This window comes from Stegostoma tigrinum, chromosome 21 (assembly GCF_030684315.1).
Source record: "Stegostoma tigrinum isolate sSteTig4 chromosome 21, sSteTig4.hap1, whole genome shotgun sequence".
NCBI lineage: Eukaryota > Metazoa > Chordata > Chondrichthyes > Orectolobiformes > Stegostomatidae > Stegostoma > Stegostoma tigrinum.
This window is the reverse complement of record NC_081374.1, coordinates 11,688,207-11,715,693: the sequence shown is the minus strand read 5'-3', so window position 1 is coordinate 11,715,693 and position 27,487 is coordinate 11,688,207. Positions and strand designations below refer to the sequence as shown.

At 40.4% G+C, this 27,487-nt stretch overlaps 1 protein-coding gene across 4 annotated transcripts; it reads left to right on the top strand.

Annotated features, from left to right (window-relative positions):
* On the top strand, window positions 1–27,487 carry LOC125463024 (uncharacterized). 4 transcript variants are annotated; one of them, XM_048553651.2, is made up of 7 exons: window positions 1–97; window positions 5,346–5,666; window positions 9,853–10,176; window positions 14,846–14,930; window positions 20,017–20,105; window positions 24,906–24,958; window positions 25,497–27,487. In XM_048553651.2, the coding sequence occupies exons 1-7, from the start codon at window positions 61–63 to the stop codon at window positions 25,722–25,724; spliced, it is 1,137 nt and encodes a 378-aa protein (XP_048409608.2). In that variant the 5' UTR covers window positions 1–60; the 3' UTR covers window positions 25,725–27,487. The 4 variants fall into 4 exon arrangements, with proteins under 4 accessions (XP_048409608.2, XP_048409609.2, XP_059509331.1 ...); XM_048553652.2 differs by having other exon boundaries at window positions 14–97; window positions 5,496–5,666; XM_059653348.1 differs by lacking the exon at window positions 5,346–5,666 and having other exon boundaries at window positions 27–97.

Here is a 27,487-nt window from a genome sequence, read left to right as displayed (position 1 = left end):
ATCAGGACTAAGAGCTTGGTGACTGAGGACAAGCAGTGACCAGGTCTTTGTGACTAAAATATGTGGACTCTAATTCTTCTCATTTGTTCCCAGCCTGGTGAGTGTCAGCCAGAGCCAAATAATTTGTATTAGTTTAAATCTAATGTATGGGCTATGCAGCAGAGATGTTAAAGCACTTGGAGGCATGAAATAGCTTAAAAGAATCAGCAAAAATGAAAGAATAGTATTTTGGCAAAGCGCAGTAGCCTTTCAACTGCAATATTGGACCACAGAAATATTTATCACTATGTAGTAAACCATATTATTAACTGTAAATAAGAAATAACAAGAACCATACAATTGTTTGAAAACTATCTGAGTAATAATCAAAACATAAAAAATAACCTGTTTAAGTTGTGAAAAAAAATCTTTAATTGTCTGATGTCCCAAATGCCGAGAAGTCTGCAGTGATAACATTCTGTCAAATGGAACATGTCTCGAGTTTGCAATTGTTCCAATAATTTAAAGTGCTGTTGATAGAACACTGTTATAACAGTCACGGTGACTCTGGTAGGCTGTTTGTCTATATTACTGCCAATAAGTAACTGTTTTCTTGCTACTCTTAACCATTGAACAATTCTATTTAGCTTTCCCTCCAATTCTGTACTAACCTTAAAATAATTTGCTACAATGGAATAGTTCATGAATAACATCCATTTTCCTCTATTAATAGTATGTTTTCGAACCACGATGTTAAACTAACCCAAAATCATCAATCTGACCATTCTGATAAAAATTAATGCCTCTAATTTACCATTTTCTTCCACATTTTCACAACTTACCAAATGTATTTCTGCACATTCAATTGAACCATGGTACATTTTGTCATTCTCCCTGTTTGCAATACTTCCTGTTTCTGATCTGGATTCTCTTCCCTTCCCTTGACTGTTTTCAAACCTTCATGCATTCTTTCTGTTCTCCTCTCTGCTACTCTACCTGGTTTCAAATCCTCCATTTCAATATAAACTCCTTCCCACTGCACCTTACCTAACCAGTTTCATAACTACCTAGCCTACATTTAAGGCACTATCTTGTCAGATTCTGACACCATGTTAATGCACACAATCTCAGAACAACTTGCCAGTCAGCAAATATCCGCAAACAGCCTGGCATCTCTTCTGCCTGAACCATCTGTAAATGCCCATTATGGACATAACTAAAAACTGTCAGCCTGGAGTTGCCAGTCTGATCTAAAGTTGCCGCACAGGTGAGCCCATCCTCTGCATCAGAAAGAAAACACAGCTCTGTAATAACAAGGTCATGAGCCTCCCCATTTCTCCAGTGCGAGCACCAACAACTTCTCCCCAATACATCACACACGCTCCCTCTCTCTCCGCTATTCACCTCCCACCAAGGCTTATACTCACTCATTCTCACTATTGTCTGCAACATCTCCCTTCACTCATTGTCCCAAACTCCAAATTCTGATTCCACTAGCCCTCCAGGCGTCTCTGCTGTCTGCTCCCTCACTTGCAGAATCTTCCTACTTGTGCTAAAAACATTTGGCTGTGCAATCCCCTTTCATCTCCCTTAATTATGACCTCTCTCTCCTTCCAAGATGGAAACAGCCCACAATAGGACAGAAAGAGTCAAGATGGGATCTGGACTACCCGACACTCAGCTCCTCGTCCTTTATGAGAATAATATTCAAACTGTAACACACCTGAGTGGCTGACTGACTGAGTCCAAAACCCTGGACTGGCACCAGAGACTGGTCTGACTTAACATGCTGTGAAAAACATGACAGAAGCCTATCCCTGTTGATTGGACTGAGACAGGCTCACAATTATGACAAACTTCCTAACTTTGTGCGTGCGGGAAATGGTGAGGCAAGGCAGAAGTAATATAAGCCTGGTGCCACTATCCATTGATGGGGGCATGCTTGGGTGAAGCTCACAGACTGGGCAGTGATGTTTCGGTGCCCAGTAGTCAACATGAAGGTCCTTGGGAGCCAGTGATGAGTATCAGGGAGCCAGTTACCTGCTCTGATTTCCATTTTGAGAATTCTCAATGGTTATCTTGTGCAGCACACTCACTAAGGGAGGAAGTTATATATTAATGAAGTGAGTTGTGACATTAATAAGGTATTTAACAAACTATGATTCCCCTTAATTAGTGCAGCACTGCTTCTTGATGAGAAACATATGTCACTCTAAATTCACAAAAGAGATAGCAACTTTCTCTTGGACCTTGCTGGAATTTTGATCCAATTCTGCCACAAAACCCACCATCTCCCATTTCACCTAGACCCCTATAAAATCCTACCCACTGTGTTTATTATCTTAAAATACTGACTCTATGATTCTTTGCTTTCCCTTACTGAATTCCAATAGAAAACGCTTCCCTTGCCTAATCTGGCCTACATGTGACTCCAGACTCACAGCAGCGTGGTTGACACTAATGTCCTCCAGGCAGCTGGGGATGGGTCATAAATGCTGGACTGGTCAATAATATCCACAACCCAGAATTAAATGAAAAAACTTCCTTCCTATGTTCTTGTTGCATGAACTATGTGGCTTTCCCTCTCCAAATCCTGCTGCAGTTCAAAATGTTGTATAAGGATATGAACAAGTTAGTAAAGAGAGGAGCCAGCAGCTCCACCCACTGTGATAAGCCATGTGGCCCTGTCACTGAACAGCTTCGGATCTGGAAGAAGTCACAACTTACACAGATGCTGTGCATAGTTTCTGTAACAATATGTCTCATAACAATGTAACTTGTTGCTAATATGCAAGAATAGTAGAAGGTGCCCATTTAAAAGACACTTGGATAAGTACATGAAAGGGAAAGGTTTGGAGGGATATGGACTAGGAGCAGGCAGGTAGGACTCAGTTAGTTTGGGATGATATTTGGCACAGTCTGGTTGGGCCGAAGGGTCTGTTTCCATGCTGTATGACTATGACCATTGGGCTGCTCGCTCATGTTGGAAAGAATACTGGTGGTGGATTTAACTTGAGGATCACCAAGCCACGGGCAAGGGGCCTTTGTAATGACTGTAACTGGTGCAGGAATCAAACTCATACTTTACATTGTGAACCATTCATCCAGCCAACTGAGCTAACCAACTCCCGAACAGGCAGCAAGCTACTTCTTGTTTAATACAATAGTCACTTCGAGTTCGACCAGTAAGTGGTTTTTCTCTGTCATGCTGGATCAAGCAGTCATTGTAGCTTCCTACAAAGAGGAAGCTAGATGCAAACCTCCCACGTGATGAGGGGCAAACTTGGTTTCACTCCACATTCAACAGCAGCCAACAATGGGGAGAGTAGGAATTAACTTGCCTTTGCTTCACTGCTGAATGAATTGGAGAAAATCTTGAATTCAGTTGTTTTTGTCATTACGAAGAAAGTATCGCACTTATGCAGAACATTTCATGTCCTCCAGATGCCCCAAAATACTCAGCAATCACTTATTTGTTTGAAGACCTGCTATTTTTGTAATGAAGGAGAAACAGTCATGAATTTGTGCAAAGCAAGGACCCAATTGGACAGATGAGAATAACCGTATAATGTGTTTCCTCAATCATTGTTGCTTGAGGAGTAACTTTAAGGATGGATTGTGAAGTGCTTTCCTGCTCTTCTTCAAATTTGTGCCGTGGCTACCTTTCCATGTTGGAACGTTGCAGTCCACATGAGAGGGTAAATATGGGACTGAATCATGTGGAGATGGTTGGGGCCATAGCCGTTGGCTGGAAAGCCAGTCAGATGCTTGCAATAGGCCTCTTCCAGAGGCCTGGTGCATCTCAAGTCAATTGGGCACTTAACAGATGAGAGGTGGGCCCTGGTGGATGGAAAGCCTGCCCACCAAAGGAAACAACTCTTCAGCACCTGGCAGCGCCATCAGGGGGTGGTGACTGCAGCTGGTACCACAGCGACCTAAGGCCTCAGAATGAACGTAGGGCCAGGCACAATTGAGTCAAGGTGGAAGGGGGTCTGATGGGGCATAGGTCATTAGGTAAAGTGGCATCGAAGAGGGGTTTGTTGGCAGCAAGGAAGGGGTGGTAGTTTCGGAAGGTAGCCTGTTAATGTAGGGTCCCTCGGCCCGGCATTTGGGGGCTTTGGAAAATTGTCCCCTTGAGAAACCATAAGCAAACACGGCCAGTTTTGGAAATTGTGCTGAGCCCCATTGTTCATAACAATGGCAACAGGTGAAGCCCTTTGTGGGTATGAATTGATCTCAGTTGGGGGTAGAGTGGGAAGACTTCCAATAACAGGTTTAATCAATGTGCAAGTGGGACAGCCTCCACCTGCCCCTCTTCCAGCTGGTCAAATGGCCCTCAGCATCAAATATGGCAGACAAGGGAGGGCACCAGATAACATAAGCAGTCTGGAAGAGCAGTGCCTCCCCTCAGCACCAACCTGGAATGACAACTTGAAATCTTCAGCCAGAGAGTGGTGAATCTATGGCTATGGAGGCCAGGTCATTGAGTACATTTAAGACTGAGACAGATAGGTTCTTGATTATCTATGAGATCAATAGCTATGGGGAGAAAGCAGGAGAATGGCGTTGAGGAACTTCTCAGCCAGGATTGAATGGCGGACCAGGCTCGATGGGCCAAATGGCCTAATTTCTGCACCTTTGCCTTATGGTCTTATGGCCAGCTGAGATCTTCAGCTCTGTGTGGAATTTGATCAATAGTCACCATGCTACTGACTTCTCACTTTAACAGAAGAGATGAAACGCGGAAAGTGTATGATAGAGGCTCCAGGGAGGAGGGTCAGCTTTTAATTATGTTAATTAGCATGAATGGCCCATTTGAATTCTCCTGTTCATTCAGAAACATGACAGTGCAAGGGCGGTGAGGGCCTGAACAATGGGGATAGTACTTTTCCTCTTCATTGAAGGATCCAATGTCTTTCCTTGTCCAGCAGCAAACAATCACAAGGCCCTTCTTCATTCTTCTGGTCTCCTCCCAACCCCATGCATTTGGCCACCAACACCTCAAGCCAAGAAACAGGCTTTTACCTTCCAACTCCACCATCACTCTGCAACGAAATGACATTACCCATGGAGTTAATTCCTCCAGGATGTGACTGAACCCTAATTTCCAGCTTCCCTGTTCTCGATTACTGCAGTTGGTTCAAGAAAGTTATCAATCTCGAAATACCATCATGAAACAAAATTATTGCCTCTGAGGCTGTGATAGGCCATTGTGTTAATATTTCCTTTCAACACAACTTGGTAGAAATTTGATCGTTAATAGATGTACGTGAGAGATTCCCTAACGGCAGCGGTAATTCTTATTAAAATGTGTCGGTCTGAAGTTTTTTTTATCATGTTCAACTTATGAAATGTTGTCTACCCAGTTTCAGGTGCATTGTGGGCAGAAAAGGAAGTAACGGGAATTGTTGGTCAAGCAATTACAGTAAATTGTTCTTATACTAACCAGCACCAGCAAAATAGGAAATTCTGGTGTCATGAATGGACTAATGAATGCAAATGTTTGGTGAGCACAGACGATCCAAATGGACGGCGAGGAAGAATGTCAATCAAAGATTACAAGGCACAAGGAGTATTTACTGTTGTGATGGAGGATCTTCAGCTAAAAGATGAAGGACGGTACAGATGTGGTATCGATCAACCTGACCATGATCTAAGTTTTATTGTGAATCTGCAAGTATTTTATGGTACATGTCTGATTGATTTTCTTCTTTACTCTCAATTGAAATAGTTGATCAATGCTTTACAGGTTTGAATCCCACTGTGGCAGATGATGAAACTTAATGGAAAAGCTTGAAATTTGGAATTTATAGCTAGCTATTGGTGCCCTTGTAATCACTATTGATTAGATGTCAGAGAGTCATGGAGTAATACAAGATGGAAATAGGCCGTTCAGTCCAACCTGATCCATGCCGATCATGGTGTCCTTTCAGCCAATTCCAATTGCTGCATTTGATTGCTCTAAACCCTTCTCATCCATGTACCTATCCAAACACTTTTTAAATGTTACTATTGTACCTGGCTCAACCATTTTCTACGGCAGCCCTTTCCATCTGTGCACCACTCTCTGTGTGAAGAAGTTGTGCCTCAGTTATTTCTTAATTCTGTTCCCTCTTGCCTTAAACCTATATCATCCAGTTTTCAAATCCTCATCCCTGGGAAAAAGACTATATGCATTCATCCTACCGATGCCCCTCAAGATTTTACACATCTCATTAAGGTCACACCTCATTCTCCTACATTCCAAGAAATAAAGCCATATCCTGGTCAATCTCTCCCGATAACTCAAGCCTACTAGTCCTGGCAACATCCTCGTAAATCTTCTCTGCACACTTTCCAGTTCAACTATGTTTTTCCTGTAACCAGGAGACCAAAATATTACACAATACTCTAAGTGCAGCCTCACCAACGACATACACAATTGTCAAATAACGTCTCAACTCCTGTACGCAATACCTCGAATGATGAAGGCCAGCAGGCTAAATGCTTTCTTCACTACCCTATCCACCTGTGACGCTGCTTTTAACAAACTCTCGACTTGTACTCCTAGTTCCCTCTGTTCCACAATACTCCTCAGGAACATACCATTTACTGTATGAGTCTTACCTTGGTTTGACTTTCAAAAGTGCAACACCTCACATTTATCTTCATTGAACTGCATTTGCCAATCCTCAGCCCATTTTCTCATCTGATCAAGATCCCTCTGTAACTTTTGATAACCTCCCTTGCTTTCAGTGATAGCTCCTAATTTAGTATCATCCGTAAATTTACTAATCAGGCCTTGAACATTCACATCGAGATCATTTATGCGAATAACAAACATTAAAGATCACAGGCCAACCCCTGTGGCATACCATTAGTCACAGGCCTCTAACCTGAGAAACAACCTTCAACCATCACCCTCGGCTTCCTACAATTGGCCAATTATGAATCCAATTAGCTAGCCGTCCCTGAATCCTGGGTGAACTAATTTTCATGACTTGCCTGCCATGCAGGAACTTGACAAGCTCCATGTAGACAACATTCACTGCCCTACCCTCATCAATCCTCTTGATTACCTCTTCATACAGTTCTAAAAGATTTGTCAGAATTGACTTTCCGTGCACAAATCCATGCTGACTATTGAGATGTTGGTTGCTCCTGTCCCTCAGTACCGTCTCCAATAACTTGCCTGCCATTGATATCAGATTCACTAGCCTATAGTTCCCTGGCTTGTCTTTGCTACCTTTCTTCAATGGAACAACATTAGCCACCCTCCAGTCTTCCAGAACTTCACCAGTGGCTAAAAATGAAGCAAAAATCTCTGCAAGGGCCTCTGTAATTTCTTATCTAACCTCCCAAAATTCTGAGGATGGACTTGATCAGGCCCAGGGGATTTAATGGCCTTAATGCGCTGTAAGGCTAAAAATGCTTCGTTTCTGGTAATACATATGTGGTCCAAAACATCCCACTTGTTTCCCTGATTTCCTTAGCGTCCATGATTCTGTCCTCAGTCAACACTGAGGAGAAATATTCATAAAAAATGTCCCCCATCTCCTGTTGCTCCATACATAGATGGCCATGCTGAACTTAAGGGGGCCTATTCTCTCCCTAGTCACTCTTTTACTCTTAAAATAGTTATAGAGCCTATTGATATTATATTTAACCTTATCTGCCAGATCAATCTCATACCCTCTTTTTGCTCTTCTGATTTCCCTGTTAAGTGCGCTCCTACACTTTTTATAATCACCTCAGGATTCACTTGAGCCTGATAGCTTAAACCCAATGTAGGCCTTCTTCATTTTCCTGACTAGAGCCTCAATATCCCTTATCAGCTAGGGAATCCCTAAACCTACCAGCTTTTCCCTTCACCCTAGCAGGGATATACTGGCCTTGGAGTCTTGATATCATAGATGTGATAAAGAGTTTTAGTTAATTTCATGAACAATTATGATTTTTTTCCAAAAATGACAATGCTGTTAATTTTTTTAGGAGGATTGGTTGGGCCTTCTCTTGTTGGGGATGTTGTGCCTACTGTTTACGTGGCACAAGTTGCATCACTCACCAGTACAAACTTGAATGTCGAGGACTGGCTGTATATAGATATGAGCATTTCATTAACTGAAGAGTTACAGATGGAACTGAAAATATGCAGTCGTCAGCCACCTTGAGCACAATGAACCTTCAAGTAGCTGATTACATCTGAGGAAATATTAGCATAGTGATGTATTACACCCTCAGAATGTGACTGAGCCAATGATTTTGTTTCAAAGGGGTATTTGGAGAATAATAACCTTCTTGATCCACCTTCGCTCACACTTAATAAAGGCAGCAAGTGATGAAAAGTGTAGCTGTCTAGACTCTGCGGTAGAGAGTGAAGCTGCAGAGTTGGCTACAAGGGATGTGTTCTGGAAGCAATGGACAGAAACAGTAATCATTGACAAGCAGTGGATAATCTGTGATGTGCTGACAGGATATTTCCAAACTCATTGTCCGTAATTGTGCAGAGCGAAGGAGTCCAGCTCAGGCTTAAGTTGGTTGATATTGAAGGACACCTCCAGGAAGTCTTCTTCCATGGATTGTGTTGAGATACAAACAAGCTATGCTATATTTGGATGGCAAAAAAATTCTTAAGGGGCTATAAGATGTAAGCACTTTGCTATTTTAGCAACCTGTGCTTATTTTCCAATTGAATAAGGACTGTGAGTAGCAAAGCACTGAGGGTCAGGCTCAGAATTTGGAATATTTCAATGACAGACTTCCTCTTCACAAGCATGAGTTGGCCCATTTTTGAATAGATGTGATGTGGTGACAATGCTGAAGAATCACAAACTCATAATAAGATTGTTGGCAAATCTGTCGCGTTTTTGAGCTTGAGCTACTTCTCTCAGAGTTAAATGTGAAATTTACTAATGCACATATCTCCAAAAAGCACAAGAGAGTCAAATGGTCAGTAAAAAATGTCTACAAGCCAACCAGCTATTTCTGTTTAAACCACAGTGGCTTTGAGATGATGGAGTATCTCGCTCTGGAGCTCCAGGCCAAAGTATTCCAATGAGACGCCATTTCTCTGATTCTTGAAACCAATATGAGTTTAATTGTTGTAGACTTTGTTTTCCTTGTTCTTCCAACCGAAACAGGGAAATACACTTTCAACGCAGCTCATGAACTGGGAATAGCAAGTGTCCAATCTGCCACCTTCCTCCAAAGTAAAGCTCATGCTACGAGTTACCTTCATCTCAGTTGATTGACACTCATGTAATCAACATCTAACCCACCACCCAACATGTCTTCACCACTCCAACCAGCCTTCGCTCTGCCACGAACCACGTTGCCTTTCTCTCATATTGGCCCAAATGTCAGGTGAGAAACAGATTGGTAAATGCTAAGAAGGTTGTGGTGTTACATTTTCTAAACCTTTGCCAGCCATCTCGCTTCCTTTTTGTTGCACTCCCTCACAAATCCCCATCCAGTTTTAGATGAAGTGATTCCTTTCAGCAGCAGTCCACAAAACCTGTAACTGATATCTGGTAAATTTTACCCATAATTTTCCACTACATTAATCACTGATTTGGCCTCTTCATATCTGAGAGTGAAACCATTTGGTAGCTTTGGAGTCTGGATACCTGCCGCTGAAAGATATTATTGGCACTGTCTTTAACATTGACTTGCCCTCGGTATTTTTCCAGCTGCCCTAACCTGGCGACCTACTTTGCTAATTATCTAATGGTAGTCATTCTAATTCAGGCTGATACGAGGGTTATGGAGAGTTAAATGTTCTGGTGAGATCCCAACAAGATGAACCCTGGCTGAGATATGTAAGACACTGAGAATGAGACATCTTTAAGTTTTGGATGTTAATGCAGTATGTGAATACTAATTTCTTTTCCACAGAATCCGTGTCTGTTCCAGTTCTCAAATTCTCTTCGCCACCCGATGTCTCATGTTCTGGAGGTTTAGTGACAATCTCCTGTGAGTCTGCCCGCGGATCCCTCCCCATTCACTACACATGGTCTGAGAAGACCCCATATCAAGATTCGAAGATCTCTGACACCAATAAACTGGATCTACATTGTCAATCCTTCACACAGCAACATCATCAGTATTACTGCACGACCAAAAATCAACAGGCAACAAAAAACAGTGTAATGGTTAATGTAGCAGTCATCAGCAAATCAGAGAAAAATTGCAGTTATGAGGCACAGATCAGTAACATTGGTAAGTTGTTACTTTAAGTAAACAACCAGTCCATGATTATTTTTCATAAAAATTTAACCAAACTGTTTACTAAAACCAAACTAAAAAAAAGACCGAAAGAACTGCAGATGCTGTAAATCAGGAACAATAACAGAAGTTGCAACAAAAGCTCAGCAGGTCTGACAATATCTGTGGCGAAAAATCAGAGTTAATGTTTCAGGTCCAGTGATCCTTCCCCAGAACATTCCTGAAACATTAACTCTGATTTTTTTCTTCACAGGTGCTCCAATCCTGCCAAGTATTTCCAGCAATTTCTGTTCTTGTTCCTGCTTACTGATTAAGTTCTTTCAGGCGCTCTGAGAGTCTGCAACTGGCCAAATTCACTCTGTCTGTTCCTCAACAATTCTGAACATAGCTACTGATTTGCATTTTTCTTGCAGAAATGAACAATACCACCCTAAAACATGCATGAAAACTTAAACCTTGATGTAATCCTATGAAACAAACACATTACTTGATTGACTAAATCATTATTAACCTCATCTGAGGCAAGGTAACCTTTAGGTTCAACCACCATCAGCTGACTCTCTCTCGCTCTAATAAGAGAACCCTATGGTCCAATAGGGCGATGGCATCTTTACCTTTTCACTATTAACCAGCATGTCCATATTAGCAGATTGACTGAAGATTTCATGCTTAATGAATTAAAACTGATACAATACCCGCTGGTCAATTCTTGTTGAGGAGCAGAAATTTAGCAAAGTTCTTCATAAGAGGATCCTAAAATACTTAAATAATCCAACTGACCTGTGTTGTACATCCACAGGTCTTGATGGTCTAGTGTGTCCCTACAACCGCAAGGCACATCCCTTTTACTTAGGCTGACTTTAAACCAAGTTGCTCCCAGCTGCTTCAGGATATGCCATAAATTCCTTAATGTATTCCTTAATGGCTTCTGAGATAATCAAAAGATTGTCCATATATTAGATCACTGTGCTGCTTATTAAACTTCATGTCATTTTCTAATTCAAGTGCTTGAAATACAACTTTTATATAATTATTCATCAATCCCAATTTCAGAAACAATTATCCAGGCCTGGCTGTTTTGAAAGTGTTCTTTTAAGCCAGAGACCAAGAAATCAGAATCAATTTTCCCATTCTCAAACACTTTGTCACAGAAGACCAGGGCATGATCTGATTGATCAAGGACAGTTTCTAAAAGGCAAAGTCATGGGGATCTGTACATTTCCAGAATGATACATCAAGCAATATGGAAACTGTGTGGTGAATGAAATGCCAGCAGAAACAGTTAACTATTGAATCTGCAGGCCTTAGAAAGAGGGTTGGAGTCCAATTCATTGATCTTATCTTTTAATTTTACTTCGCTTAGAAAATTACTGAAACCCTCTGATCATTTCAAACTGCCCTTTGAAATTTTTGATAGTCTCTTCTTGGATTTTACAACATTTTCAATTCACTCAAAACCCTCTTAGTATTTTGAAGATCTCTTCATGAACAGAAGCATACTTTTACATTTTTTTGTATTTTCCCACAAACATTTTCTAAGTGCAGTTCAATTGGAATTTACCAAGCTAGGTAATCTAGCAATTACGTCTGACTTCAGGACCCATGCTGAGATTAAAAGCATATATTTATAACTGATAATATTTTAAACTTGTTGGGTTATTCTTTTCCTTTATTTATACCTGGGATGTGAACGTCACTGGCTAGGCCATCCCAATGAGTCAACCAAATTGCTGTGTCACATGTACATCAGACCAGGTAAGGTTGGCTGTTTCCTTCCCTAACAGTGATTAGTGAATGAGATAAGTTTTTCCTGACAATTAGTAATGGATTCATGGTCATTATTTAACTCATTTTACAGATTTTTTTTCGTTGAACTTAAATTCTACAATCTACTGCAGTGGGATTTGAGCCCAAATCATTACCTGGGTCTCTAGATTAACAGTCCAGTGATGATACCCCTAGGCTATTAAACTATTAATAGTTTAACTTTAAGCTATATTAGAGGAATTATATCCATTCAAAAAATAATTCCCGTGTGAAAGTAAACATTAATTGCCCGCTCTTAATTGCTCTTAAATGGAATGGCTTGTTCTGTCATTTCACAGAGAATGTAAGAGTCAACCACGGTGCTGTGGGCCTGGAGTTACCTGTAGACCAGGCAATGTAAGGATGTCAGATTTCCTTTCTTAAGGACATTAGCGAATCGGATGGCTTTTTACAACTATTGATGACAGTTTTATGGTCACCATTACAGATGCTAGCTTTATAATCCAGATTTACTAACTGAAATTCAAATTCCACCAGCTACCATGGTGAGATTTGAATGCATGTCCCCAAGCCACTCGTCTAGGTTTCTAGAATACCAGTCCAGTGGCATTGCAACAATGTAACCAACTTTCCATGGTGATGGATACTGGGTGATCTTGAATGGCCGATGTAAAGGCAAAGGGTCATGGGATGGGTGGTGGCATGGTCGGTTCCAAGTTGGCAAAGGGGATATAATGGGATATGAGGAGGAGCGTGGCATGGAGGGTGTGAAGGGTGTGTAGAGAGCATTATTTTGACATCTGGCGGTTCAGTTGGTTAGTGTGGCATGATGGATCAAAGGGCCACAGAGAGGTGACCGGAGCATGAAGTGCTATCAGTTGGCGCAAATGAGTCATGAACAGGTGATGAGGGTGAAAGCTCTAGAACTTTTTATTGTTTTATTACAACTGGAACTGAGTCCTAGAGCACAGAGGTGGAACCAGTCCTTCGTGGCACCCAGTAGCCCTTGTGCCTGGCATAGCACTCTTTCGAGGGTTAGCAGGCCTGCGTCCTGTTAGCACCTATCCCATGGAAAGAACATCAAAATATCTTGGATTCTTCTTCCAAGGTCCAAATAATCCTGCAGTTTTATCATTCTGCCTGAAACCTGTGTCCAGCACTGAGGATATACAATGCAGTCGGAGGAGCTATTGTTTAGATTAAACATTAAACTAAATGTCCATCTACTGCACTCCCCAGTCAGGCAGGCTTATCGGATTCCAGGGTGCTACTCGAAGAACTTTGTGGTTTCAGATCAAGTCTTCATCCCTCACCCACAGCAAGAGAAAACTGACTGGTGATTTATCTCATTGAGCTTTGAGAGATATTACAGTGTACGAATTTACTTCCGACATTCCCCGTGAAACAATCACAGCGACACTTCAGAACACTGCTTCATGGCTTGTGAAGCAGGTTGGGTTTTTCTGGGATTGTAAAAGGCGCTAAGTACATGTAAGTCATGTTGTCCTTTTTGAAATAAACAATTCACTCAAAACTCTCCTGAGACAACAATCTGAATGGTGGCTGTTCCATAACGTGAATTATAATCAACCCCATACTAGAAATCACTACTTGAACTTTGTTGTGCCCACTGTCAGTGAGCAATGTTTCCTGTTTCTATTGTAAGGCCAGAAATCTGACTCAAATAAGCAAGAACTGAGCATTGTCATGAAATATTTTCTAATTAACCTGTTCAGAGCAGTCATTATACCCAGGGTGGGGCTTGAACCACAACTGCTGGAACACTGCTACTGTGATCCCTTAAGAATCATTACTGTAAGCTGTTAGGTTTCTTCACATTTTCATGTGACTTTATTCATTTAACAGAGAAATGCCAGGTATAGATCTATTAAATGCTTGATCACTAACAATGACAGCAACTATTCCTGGTCTACACTTACCTGTCTGTTCAATGTGGAGCTGATGCTTGTATTCTTTCCAGGGTATCTTTCCATGACAGAACTGTGGCTACTGGTCCCTTAAATGTATATTTTCTGATGGTGCCGAAGGCCAGCTCGTTGGTTGAAGCTTTCAGTTCATTCGTACAGGGCAATGGGAGGGAGGAACCTGGAATGTAGTCCACCAGCCTGAACCCTTTGACTGGCCCAATCGTACCTCCCCACTCTCAGAGGCAGGAAATGATTAGAAATTATCAAGAGAAATGAGACACCTCCTGGTATTTGCATCTCCTCATGCAGCCACACAAGGGAGAACTTTGCAGGAATTAAATCATCCAAATCCATTGCATCAACCATATGTATAGTGGAGGTCACTTGATTGAAAAATGTGAAATCCTAAAGGGGCCTCGACATAAGGGATGTGGAGGGATGTTTCTTCATGTAAAAAAATCTAGAACCTGGGGATGAGCTGGGGCTTTTGCTTCGGTGACGGGGAAATTTGAGTGGGGATTCGGGATTGTTTGCGGTCTCAGGGAGGAAGGAAAAAATATTTTAAAATAATCTAGAAGTTGGGGCCACAGGTTTAATTGGGGTGACTCATTTAAACACAGAAACGTTGTGAAACCGTTTTGTCTCAGACGGCCATGAGACGTTGAAATTCCAAAGTAGGCAACAGAAGCAGAGTCCTTTCACATTTTTGAGACGGGGTAGATTGATTCTTGCGAAGCAAAGGAGCGAATAGGTTCCAAGGGGAAAGCAAGAATTGTAGATTTGAGATTGCAATCAGAGCAACCATGATCTTGTTGGATGGGAGAGCAGGCTCGAGGGACTGAACAGCTACTCCTGTTTCTTGCTCATGTGTTTCTCGAGTAATCACCTTCTGTTTAACAATCATGCTGTCTCAGTTGACTACAGATTAACATGAAGTGAATCTGAATGATATTCCATTGTTTCAACAGAACAGCAATATTCTTGTGAAGTTTCTTCAACAACTGCACCATCTACAAGTGCAAATACTCAAAACCAATCTCTGAAAAACACAAGGTACAATCTTCTCATTACTGATTTGTTTTGATTAGTATCATTTCTTCAACCTGATACAGTAATACTGTTAATAAAATGTGAGGCTGGATGAACACAGCAGGCCAAGCAGCATCTCAGGAGCACAAAAGCTGACGTTTCGGGCCTAGACCCTAGGATGAAGGGTCTAGGCCCGAAACGTCAGCTTTTGTGCTCCTGAGATGCTGCTTGGCCTGCTGTGTTCATCCAGCCTCACATTTTATTATCTTGGATTCTCCAGCATCTGCAGTTCCCATTATCTCTCACAGTAATACTGTTCTTTACTTTGGCGAAATGAGTGAAGCTAATTTTTTACGACTGAACGTAGCTCATCAAATGGAAATACTGACTGGATTTACAACATTGTTGTGTCCTCATGAAAATAGTTTATTCATTAGTCAGGTTTAAGAATAAGGAGTTACAGTCTTCATTTTGACAACCCTCAGATGGTGCTCTATGCATTATGCATTGCGATTGCTTCACCTCTGACCTACTCTTGCAGTGTGTTGTGAGATTTGCTTGCGAAATTGACCTTGGCTATCTGTTCTAAAATGACACTGAAAGGATAGTCATATTTCTGATGGTAAAAGGTGGGCATTGGGCAATGTTCTCACAGAGCTTTTTTGTGACACCAATGACAGACAGAGTTTCCACATTATTAGCCTGAGCTTTTGGCAATAAGCAGAAGGAATTTTAAATGTGATGCAGACACCGAGTAACTGAGCTTTTGAAACTATAATGGCTGAGGTGAAAACGCCACGTAAATGTCAAAAGAAGCAAGGGTATTGGAAACACAGAAGTTAACTCCACACCTTCTGAGAAATAGACATATTTATGGTTCAATGTGGAATTTTTTTACACTTCTGTTCCACAACTGAATTTAAACAGACCAGCTCAGCCACAGATGCTAACTGACCTTTGAGTTCTTCCAGTAACCTTTGTTTCTCATTCAGATTTCTGGCATGCACACTGTTTATTTTTATTTAGTAACTTTTAAGTAAGTTCTCAGAAATATTGGGCTGGATCTCATTGCTGAAAGTTGACCAAAGATAGTTGTCCTGATTCCTTTATGATGAGGGCTTTTTGCTGACTTGTGACCTGCTCCCAAAAATTGACAAGAAAGAGACTTTCACTCCTACCTTCAAGTGTTGGAGCGCCAAATGAATGTTCTTCATGAATGTTTTCAGATGTGACCTTCACAGCACACACCAGCCCCACAGAACTCAAACACAAAACTAACGCATTAAGTCCCGTGCTGCAGTTGATTTTTATAGCTCCTTTTCTTATGTATTGCTGGAAAGGGAAACTGTAAATGTATCATCACAGAGTCCCTACAGTGTGAGAACAGGCCCTATGGGCCAACAGCTCCACGCCAACCCTCTCAGCATCCCACCCAGACCCATCCCGCATAACCCACCTAATCTACACATCCCTGAACACTATGGGCCGATTTAGCATGGCCAATCCCCCTAGCCTGCATATTTTTGGACTGTGGGAGGAAACTAGATCACCCGGAGGAAATCCACACTGACATGGGGAGAATGTGCAAACTCCATACAGACAGTCGCTGGAGGGTGAAATCGAACTCATGTGAGGTTTTTTTTGCTGAGATGGTAATTAATCCCCATTACCTTTGCAACTACGTGTGATTACAGTTCAGTTTTTGCACTTCCTCTCTTCCTTTGAAGTGTCTCTATTTGAAATTCCTCCATATCCTTTTGGTGTTACATTTAGGACTGAACATAATCTACACAAGAATTTTCCAGACAGAAAGTGCATTATGTTCTTTGAATTCACATTCCCAGGCATCTTTGACTGGTATGTTTTTTTTCTATTTTTTGAAAAAGTCATGTCTTATTTAAAATTTCGATATGTCCAAAAGTAATTTGAGGCTATGATCAGTTGCCATGACTTAATGTATGCTTTTTTTTGGAAAACAAAGCACCAATTCTTTTAAATAATAGCCATTCCTTATCTACAATCAAATCTTCAAATGTATATTTACAATTCACAACAACCAACATCCTCCTCATACCTTCACAATTACTCCTATGTAAATGTAGGACTCTACTTTCAGATGAACTGTATCTTATTCAAACTTAGTGGAAAATCTGATCATAGTATGGTCACTATTCCCTAAGTAGTTTTACAAGATTATTAACTAACACACTCAAAAAACACATTTAACCTCATCCTCACCAGCTGCAGGTGCATCTGTCCATGGCATTATTGGTAAGAATAACCATTGCACAATCTTTGCAGAAACAAAGCCCCACCTTACACTGTAAATACCCTCCATCATGTTGTGTAGCATGATCACAGTGATAAATGGGACCGGCTTCAGAACTGAATATCCATGAGATGCTGTTGACCATCAACAGCAGCAGAATTGTACTCCAGCACAATCTGTAGCCTCATGGCCTAGCATATCCCCCACTCAACCATTACCATCAAGCTAGGGGACCAAGCCTGGTTCAATGCGGAAGGGCAGGTCAAAAGCAGCACCAGGCATACCTAAAAATGAGGTGTCAATCTGGCAAAGCTACCAAGATGTATGATTTTCACACCACTTGCTAAGCCACGAGTGACACGCAGAGCTAAGTGATCCCACAATCAATGGATCAGGCATAAGCTCTGCAGTCCTGCCACAACCAGTCATGAATACTGTTGGACAACTAAAATCTCACTGGACCAGGAGGGTCCACAAATATCCCCATCCTCAGTGATGGAAAAGCCCAACACATCAGTGCAGAAGATAAAGGCTGAAGCGTTCTGAACAATCTTCAGCCAGAAGTTCAAAGTGAATGGTCCACCTCGGTCTCCTCCCATGGTTCTTAGCATTACAGATACCAATCTTAAGCCAATTTGATACACTCCACATGATATTAAGAAATGATGGGAGGCATTGAATATGGCAAAAGCTATAGGTCCTAACAATATTCTGTCAGTAGTACTGAAGATTTGTGCTCCAGAAATTGCCACTCCCTGAGCCAAGCTGTTTCAGTCCAGTTACAACATTGACATCTACCGTAGATGTGGAAAATTGCCCATGTATGTCCTGTACATGAAAAGTGGGTTAAATCCAACCCAGGCAATTATTATCAATAGTGCTATCAAGCAGTGCCTGCTCAGTGCCGCTCAGTTTGGGTTCTGCCAGGGCCACTCAACTCCTGATTTCATTGCAGCCTAGATTCAAATATGGGCAAATTCCAGAGGTGAGGTAAAATTGACAGCCCTTGACATCAAGGCTACATTTGACTGAGTGTGGCTTCGAGGAGCCTTACCTAAATGGAATCAATGAGTAAGGGGGCAAACACTGCACTGGTTGGGGTTACACTTAGCACAAAGGAAGAGGTTATGATTGTAGGAGATTAGTAATCTCAGTTCCAGGTATCTCTGCAGGAGTTCCTCAGGGTCGAGTCCTGGCCCAAACATCTTCAGCTACTTCAACAATGATCTTCACTCCACAATAAGGTCAGAAGCACAGATGTTTGCTGATGACTGCACAATCTTCAGAGTCATTCGTGACTTCTCAAATATTGAAACAGTTCATGTTCAAATGTAACAAGACCTGGACTAAATACAGGTCTGGGCTGACAAGTGGCAAGTAACACACAAATGTTAAGCAATGAGCGTCTCCAATAAGTGACAATCTAACCATCACCACTTGACATTCAATAGTGTTACCATCACTGAATTCCCCAGTATTAACATCCCATGGGTTAACATTGACCAGAAACTCAACTGGATTCACCATATAAACACATTGGCTGCAAGACCAGGTGAGAGGCTTGGAATACTGCAATGAGTAACTCACCTCCTACTCCCCATAGCCTGTCCACCAACCAAAATCTACAAGGCACAAGTCAGGAGTTTGATGGAATATTCCGCACGTAACTGGAAGACTACAGCTCCAAAACATTCAAGAAGATCAACACCATCCAGGACAAAGCAGTTCGCTTGATTGGCATTACATCACAAAGCAACTGAACATTTTGGGTGTTACAAGCTTGGTTCTTGCTGCGTTCTTTTGATAAAGCAGGGCCTCACCAGCATCCAATGAGGAAAATCAGTTAGAGAGTGAGAGACTCAAGAAACTCATGTATCACCTACCTCATTTTTCTGGGCTATCTAGCAGTCGCCCGTTCCTTCTCTGCCTTTCGAGTCTTAATCTGCAGGATATCTGCTTTGTTAAACATCCTGTGTACAGAGTTAACAACTTCACAGATTCACCACAGCAACTTCAAGAGTTGTTCAAGTTTCAAAACTCAGAGCTCAAGCTTTTGGAACTGAAGACACATTTCATGCATGTTATTGCCTAGGCCACATGAAGTAAGCACAACTCCATGCATGATGCTAGATGAAAATTTCACACAGACGAGCTGTCCTGCCATGTCTGCAGGCTAACCTCAGGCCAATCACTTTGAACTGGAGGTGGAGAATGCAGAAAATAAAGTGACTCACCAATCGGCTCTAATTGATCTATGTTTTTGCAAACAGACACTCACACTGAATATTCAGCAACCAATCAGCTGACAATTTTGCCATGATATCACTGTTTGATTTTTTAAAACTCAATGTTCTGGAAGCTTTAGCAACAACAGTCTCTCTTCCAGGCAAATGCAATGATAGTATATTCACTTTCATTGGAAGGGGGCTGATAGACTCCAGGGGCATGTTATTTAAGGTGACAGTTCAGCACAACACTGGGAGTACTGTTGAAGCTACCAGCAGGTCCAACTTTTAGATATGATGTTAAACCCAGGCGTGTATCTGTCTTTTCAGTGGATCTAACATATCCGACGGCAATGTTTGAAGAAACGTAAGGGAGTCATCCCTGGAAACATGAGCAAGATGTATTCCTTAACCAACACCAGTGAAGAAACAAAATCTAGCTATTATCTTTGGGGCTGTGCTGTGTGCACATTGGGTGACATGTCTAATACACTGTAACAGCATCCTTGCTTCAAAATTCCTTCATTGTTTGTAAAGTAATGTCCTAAAGTTAAATTTAAAATCAAAAAATCAATTGTGAACCAACATTGACCCTTGACTATTATTTAAATCGCAGGCTGCTTTGCATTATAGTCGGTGTACTGGGGGCCATTCTTGCTGTTTTTGCATTTTCACTGCTTTGGTACATGAAGAAAATGAAAAAATGTGAGTTTCTCTTTCTCCTTAATCATTTCATTGCATGTCAATAGTTTACCTGCAGAATGCAATGAATACATGGCTTGTTATAATCAACAATTGCCTACAATAGCAATATACTGCATATTCTAGTCAATGTTTTAGAAATGGTAGACTAATTAATACATTCTTGTTGCTAAATAAAAACTAATATTGCCCTGAACCCTGTAGGAATCTATGTTTAACATGCATTTTGAATAATAGACATGATATGTTGTGATTTTGGTGAGACAAGTGAGATTTTGCCAGAAAAAGTCATATCAAACTCAAAGCATTAACTTTACTTCTCTTTCCAGAGATGCCGTCAGACCTGCTGAATTTTTCCAGTATTTTCTGAATTGATCCTCAAGTTTGATAGGAAAAGCAGTGGTGAATATATCAGGCCCATGAGGCTACAGGTTAAGATAGAATGCAATGCTACTCGAGCTGAAAGCACAAATTATTCATGGAACCCCAGTTTTCAGTTCTGTTTGAAATCTATCCCATTTAACACAGTGTTAGTGCCACAGAACATGAAAAGGATTATCCTCAAAGTGAAGTCTCACGTAGAGCAGACCAAGTAACAGCAGATACAATTCCCTGAAGGGGAATTAGTGAACATGATGTTTTGTTACAAGGCACAATCATTGACCATTGCTTCAATTTTACATTAATTAAAGTTTAATTCCAATGTTTGCTACAATGGGATTTGAACCTATAGTTCAGAGCATTAGCCTGATCACATGGATTATTACTGCAGTGACATATCACTACACAGCACAGACAAGTGGCTTTTGTAATTGAAAGTAATTAAGATTTAAAGAGCCAAATTTCTTTAATTTGACTTAATCATAATACATTTCAGTTGAATACAGGACTAATACTTTCTCTTTAAGAAATTCTGTATGGGAGTCAGGTAATCAATATTGGAATGTACATTCACGCATTTGTTAGATTATGGGTTTTATAAAAATACAGACTAATTTGTTTTAGCGTCCTTTTGTGAAATTTGCCATGCTTAAGACCAAACCCTTTCTTCCCCAAGACATACAAGGTGAAATCTTTAGCAGGGTAATCTTTCAGAATGAGTGCATATGAAATGTTAGTCAAATTCTTCTCAGTAATATCTTAAAAGAAACATGAATGGAATGAGTTATTGGTAATGCAAGCATGAATTTGCTGAAAGCACCATAACTCCACATGCAAAACAATGTGTGGATCAAAGGATTCTCCCTGTGACAATTCAAAAGAAGTTAGATTTTGATGAAAACATTAAGTCACATTTGTAGCCAAAATTTTGTACAGAGGGAATCCAGATGTGATTGGCATTGATATCTGAAGCTAAATCTAAAAGTGAAGTGCAAAAGACTGCATCCTAAACATCACATTATGCTGTCTGGATGTGAAAGAAAGCAAAGACAGCAACACAATAAGTTTATAAACCCGTTTAAAGTCATTATTTATCATTTACCACCTATTTTTCTCTTTCATCTTTAAATAGAAATAATCAATTCTGATGCAGCTGTAGTTTTTGTTGAAGAGATTGTGTAAACAGTTTCTGAACTCAGATGCAGAAATAATGGTAGTATTTGTCAAATGTTTCACAACTCTTGACTTCCAGCAAAGGATCATCACCAGTAAAATTCCTGTGGAATTCTTCTCATAACTTTGTCATCGGAAGACAGGTGTTTAATATTACTGATTTATTAAAACTGCTCCTAATATTTTCAAGAAAGTTGCACACACTTATAGTCATTCTTTAACATACAAATTAAACATCAACAAGTAAAATTGTTACATGCTTTTTCCTTTTATGTTGCATCACATTTTCTTCCTTTCCCTTTCTCATTTAACTTTTTTCTTTAATATGAATGATATTGATTAAAAGACTGGGGATTTCTTCTGGTTGAAGGTGCGGGGCCATCAAATAAAATTATTAGCAGGAGAGTAATAAGAAATATTAGGGCAGCTTCTTGTCACAAAGAATGGCTGAGAACATTAAATTTCCTGAGGGAAAATTCAGATAATGATTTAAAGTGGAGGAAAAAAAAGATCATTGAAGAGGTAGAAAAGGTATTAGTATTCATTTGGCCCAGAAAGTGCTGTCAGCAGCAGCTGTGGATGTCTACGATAAATATGGTTCATGGACCAACAATAGAGATGCATTTTCCACTCATAAAGTAGTTCCAGAGGTGGTCCTGCTGATCTTTCTTACTGATCTCTTCCAGGTTCTCATTGTAAATCACTATTTCTGGTCAAGATGATGGTTGGACAGTTACCATGTCCATCATACCTTTAAAAGTAAACAGTTATAATTAAATGGAATTGATTGTACACACATAATTTCTATATAAATATCTCCCACAGTTTTATAGAATAAATCTATTTTGTATGGGGAATTCACCTCCTTTTCCATCATGAGTTCTGTTTTCCCCAGTTGTTAGAGACTCTTCTAAAGGGAACTCTGTAAACAGTTTGTCATCGTGCACCCTTTAAGTAGACCCTGTTGAGTAAATGCACTTTGTTTGCTTAATTGCGTGTTGCATACATAGCTTTGGCTTACTGTCGCAAAAATTAGTTCTGCCTGTTGCCAAAACACAGCCGTTGGCAACAGATAAGGTCGATCTTTACTCTGTATAAATGAATGGCATTTGAACTAGAATTGGGTGCTGATTTCCCCACATAATGCATCATTTTGTTTCTCATTAATGGTATAATAGAATAAGGGGTTATTATCAATGCAGACAATGGTGCGACATGGTGGCTCAGTGGTTAGCCCTGCTGCCTTACAGTGCTAGAGACCCTGGTTTGATTCAGGTGTCTCTCTGTATGGAGTTTGCACATTCTCCAAGTGTCCATGTGAGTTTCTTCTCACAGTCCAAAAGATCAGCACGCTATGTGGGTTAGCCAGAAGAAATTTAGGGATGGGTCTGGGTTGGATGCTGCTTGGAAGGTCATTGTGAACTTAATAGACTGAATGGCCTGCTTTCACACTGTAAAGATTCCATGTAAAATTGAGGGATCTTTGAGTTGTACAACCTCAACAAATATTTGGTAGAGGGACAGGCTTTAATTTTCAGTTTCACATCTTGAACAGTATGCTGACAGAGCAGTTGGTAGGAATCAATGGAACAGACATTGAGTGGATTCTATAACAGACCGGCGGCCCACTCTATCAGAAAGTGAATGGAGATTGCCTCCACTCTTTCTGAGTGTTATGTGAAGTAACCAAGAGCAGTGTTTTCCTCCAAATAGTGTGATGAAGGGTCAGAACATATCACTGTCATTTTGAAACATGTGATCTAAAGTAGAGGAGAAAAATGAATCTCAGATTTCAGTCTGTGAAGCTTTAAAGAGGTCAGAACAATAAGTTTAAAAAATGGCATTTTTGAGAATTCACATAATTTAGATAAATGCAAAGCAAACCACCCGAGAAGGTTTACAACCCAGAGAGATAATTAAATATGAGGGCCCAAACACAGGTTTGTTCAGACAGAAATCAGTTCATTTGGAGAGAAGAGGCCATTTACAGCAGATGTGCTGTCATGAACAATCCAAACAGTCAGGCCTGAAAAAAGCTGAAGGAATGCCAGAGACAGAAGACTGTTGATGTGTCAGAGAGGCATCTGGCAAGGCTTTTGAAGACATGAGTTTAAGCAATGTATGTTCTGCTGTAATTGAGCTGAGGTGTCAAAATGTCTAAAGGTCTAAGGAAGAGACACTAACTAAAGCAAATAGCATCAAGTAAATGCAAAAAACTTTCCATAAATAAAGTAATCACAGCTCTGAAATCTGATAAATATGCTTTACAATGGAGAGAGAGGTGGCTCTTCATTGAAGTTTAGTATCTTTAAGGTCATTGTTGTTGAGATAAAAGGGTTGAATTTTTTTTCCTGATATTTGTAATGAAACCACTTCAGGTGGACCTTATATAGTTAATACAGTGTGTGCTTTTGTTTTGTGTAATAAATTGTGATGTTATTTTTATAGTCTTCCAGCTATAGGAAAGATGTTGTGGAACTTGAAAGGATTCAGAAAAGATTTACAATGATGTTGTCAGGATTAAAGGGTTTGAGCTATAGGGAGCAGCTGAACAGGCTGGAGCTATTTTCCCTGGAGCGTTGGAGGCTGAGCAGTGACCTTATAGAGGTTTATAAAATCATGAGGGGCATGGATAGGATAAATAGATAAGGTATTTCCCCGGTGTAGGGGAATCAAATACTAGAGGGAGTAAGTTTAAGGTGAGAGGAGAAAGATTGAAAAGGGACCTAAGGGGCAACTTTTTCAAGCAGAGGGTGGTGCGTGTATGAAATGAGTTACCAGAGGTAGTGGTAGAGGCTGGAACAATTTAATAGACATCTGGACAGGAACATGAAGGGTTTAGAGGAGAATGGGCCAAATCCTGGCAAATGGGACTAGATTAATTTAGGATATCAGCATGGACGAGTTGGACCAAAGGCTTCTGTGCTGTATAGCTCTATGATTCTATGTCTCTACATTGGTAGCCTCTTGCAAATATATTCAGTGACTGACCTCCATGGTAAACAAAAAGTAAAATAAAACTTGTGGTCCATCAAAGCTGGGTCTCACCCTGGTATCTTACTTGTCTAGTGTTACCATCAGCTATGATTGCAGTAATAGGAAAATCATGTATACAGTACAGCTGAGGTTTACCTGAAAGTAAATCAATGTAAGGTTATGTACACTACAAGACATTCTCAACTTAGAAATGTTAAGTTGACAAACACTCTCTGCCACAGCTCTTTCAACAATGATTTTGTAATCTTTCAGTGAATAGCCCCATTATATGTAGTCGAAGAGACAAGCATCCAAATGATAATCAGGTAAGAATATTAATTATGAGTTCTCTGAATAGTATTTTGAAATTTTCAGTTTTGTGGAATCCAGAAACCAACCAGTCAGCCCAACTGATGCATGTAATCCTTTCTCTCTCATGTACATAACTGGATTTATGCTAAAGCTAACTACGTTAATTCCTTCAACCAATCCTTTGGAAAGGGGGAATTCAGGAGAAACCCCTTTAACCAGAGAGTGATTGGAATGTAGAAATCTCTACCAAAGAGACAATTTGAGAAAAATACCATAAATCCATTTGAGGGGAAGCTAGATAAACACACGAAGGATAAAGGAATAAAAATATATGTTACTGATATTAAGAGGATTGGGAGAAGGTTATTAAGGGCAATGATACAAGCATAAACTAGTTGGGCCAAACCAAATGTTTCTGTGCTGCAAATAATTTTCACGGCTTTATGAACTCACACACAATAAAACAATTATATTCATCATCATAATGCTACAGATTTAAGTTGAAGTTAATTAGAAATAAATTGGATTATGTGTTTTTTTTTTACAATGCAGAAATTGACAGCAGCAGAAGAGACTATCATAAATTCAGATGTGAATGTCACAGAAAGTAGCTCACCTGAAACACACGGCAATGGAAATGTCCAGTTCAATAAGAATGAAAATGGAATCCATTACGCAGCAGTACAGATTCAAAGGAAATCACCAGCACGTACGAGTGAGGTGGAAAGGGGCACGATTAGCAATGCAGACAGTGTCATCTACAGTGCGATCAATATTTAAAAGCAGCCTGCAGAGAACAACACATAAACTTCATCTTCCAGAATCCATAAGATTCTCAAATGGCACTTAATAGAACATTACACTTGTGGGAAACCTTTAATACACGTGATTCTCATTACTCCTTCTTAGACCATAAAATGGAAAAGCAGAGGTAGGCCATTCAGCCCATTGTGTCTAGTCTACCATTCAATGACCTCATGGATAATCTGATAATTCTCAACTCTATCTCCAGGACACTTGAGGTCCTCACTGATTACAAAACTGTCTATTTCAGCCTTGAATATTCTAAATGACCCAGCCTCAGCAGCCCTATGTAGTAAAGGATTCCACAGGTTGACTATCATAGAATCATTTCAGTGTGGAAACAGGCTTTTTGGCCCAACAAGTCCACACCGACCCTTACAGCATCCCACCCAGACCCATTCCCCTATTACACACCTAATCTACACGTTCCTGAACACGATGGGCAATTTAGCATGGCCAATCCACCTAGCCTGCACATCTTTGGACTGTGGTAGGAAACCAGATCATCGAAAAGCAACTCACGCTGACAAACGGAGAATGTGTGAACTCCACACAGACGGTTGCCCAATGGTGAAATTTAGTCTGGGTCCCTGGCACTGTGAGGCTAGAGTGCTAACTGCTGACCCACCATGCCATGATTCCTCCTCATCTCCAGCTTAAATGGACACCTCCTCACTCTGAGATTATGCCGGTCCTAGATTATGCAACAAAAGAAATAAATTCTCTGTATCTAACCTGCCAAGCCCCTAGAAATCTTACATGTTTCAATGAGGTTTCCTCTCATTCTTCCGTACTCCAATGACGACAAACCCAAACTACTCCGCCTCTCCTCATAATAAAATTCCTTCATTTCCAGAATCAACCGAATGAAAATTGTCGAGACTACTTCCAAGGCCAGTATATCTTCTCTTAGATAAGAGAACCAAACTGTTCACAGCATTCCAGCTATTGTCCAATCAGTGTGTTGCATAGTTTTAGCAAGACTTCATCATTTTTTCTTTATATTTCAGTGACACTAAATTTCTTCTGCCATGATCCACCTATATATAACATTGTCCAACTCTACCTGCACCTTTGGTGTTATTCCCCACAAATCAACAGTTTCTTTCCATTTAACTTGATAACCTGATAATATCCTTTGAAGTTATGACAGTAGACCAGGTTAATACAGTAGACGTCACATAATTAGATTTCAAAGCAATATTTGATAATGTGTTACACAGTAAGCTCATGACAAAATGGAAACCATGGGAAAGTAGCTGAGTGGAAACAGGGCAATATTTTCACTTGTGGAAGAATGCAAAACTAAGGATCGTAAATGTCATGCATTCACTAATAAATCTAACTGAATATTAGAAAATTATTACCACAGCAAATGATTGAGGCAAAAATGTTTCTGTGAAAATTATATTAGCATGTAAAAGGAAATAGAAAGATATGCAGAAAGGCTAAAATCAAGTAGACAGAATAAAAGATATGCTCATGGCTTATGAAAACTACAGGCCAGCTGGGTTTTTTTTATATTCCATGCAGCTCTATGCATATTCCTTCCAGTGTCTCAGGAAGACCTAATCAAGTCATTGTCGTTGTAAATTCTTGTCTCAAATAAGGCAGCTTGCATCAGTCCTAAAATTCCACTGAGCCATTTTCAACGTATGCATCATTAGTGTTGTTATATGACAGAAATTGAAACTGATAACTATTTTATTGTAACATCTGCATTTGCTCACCAGTCCTAG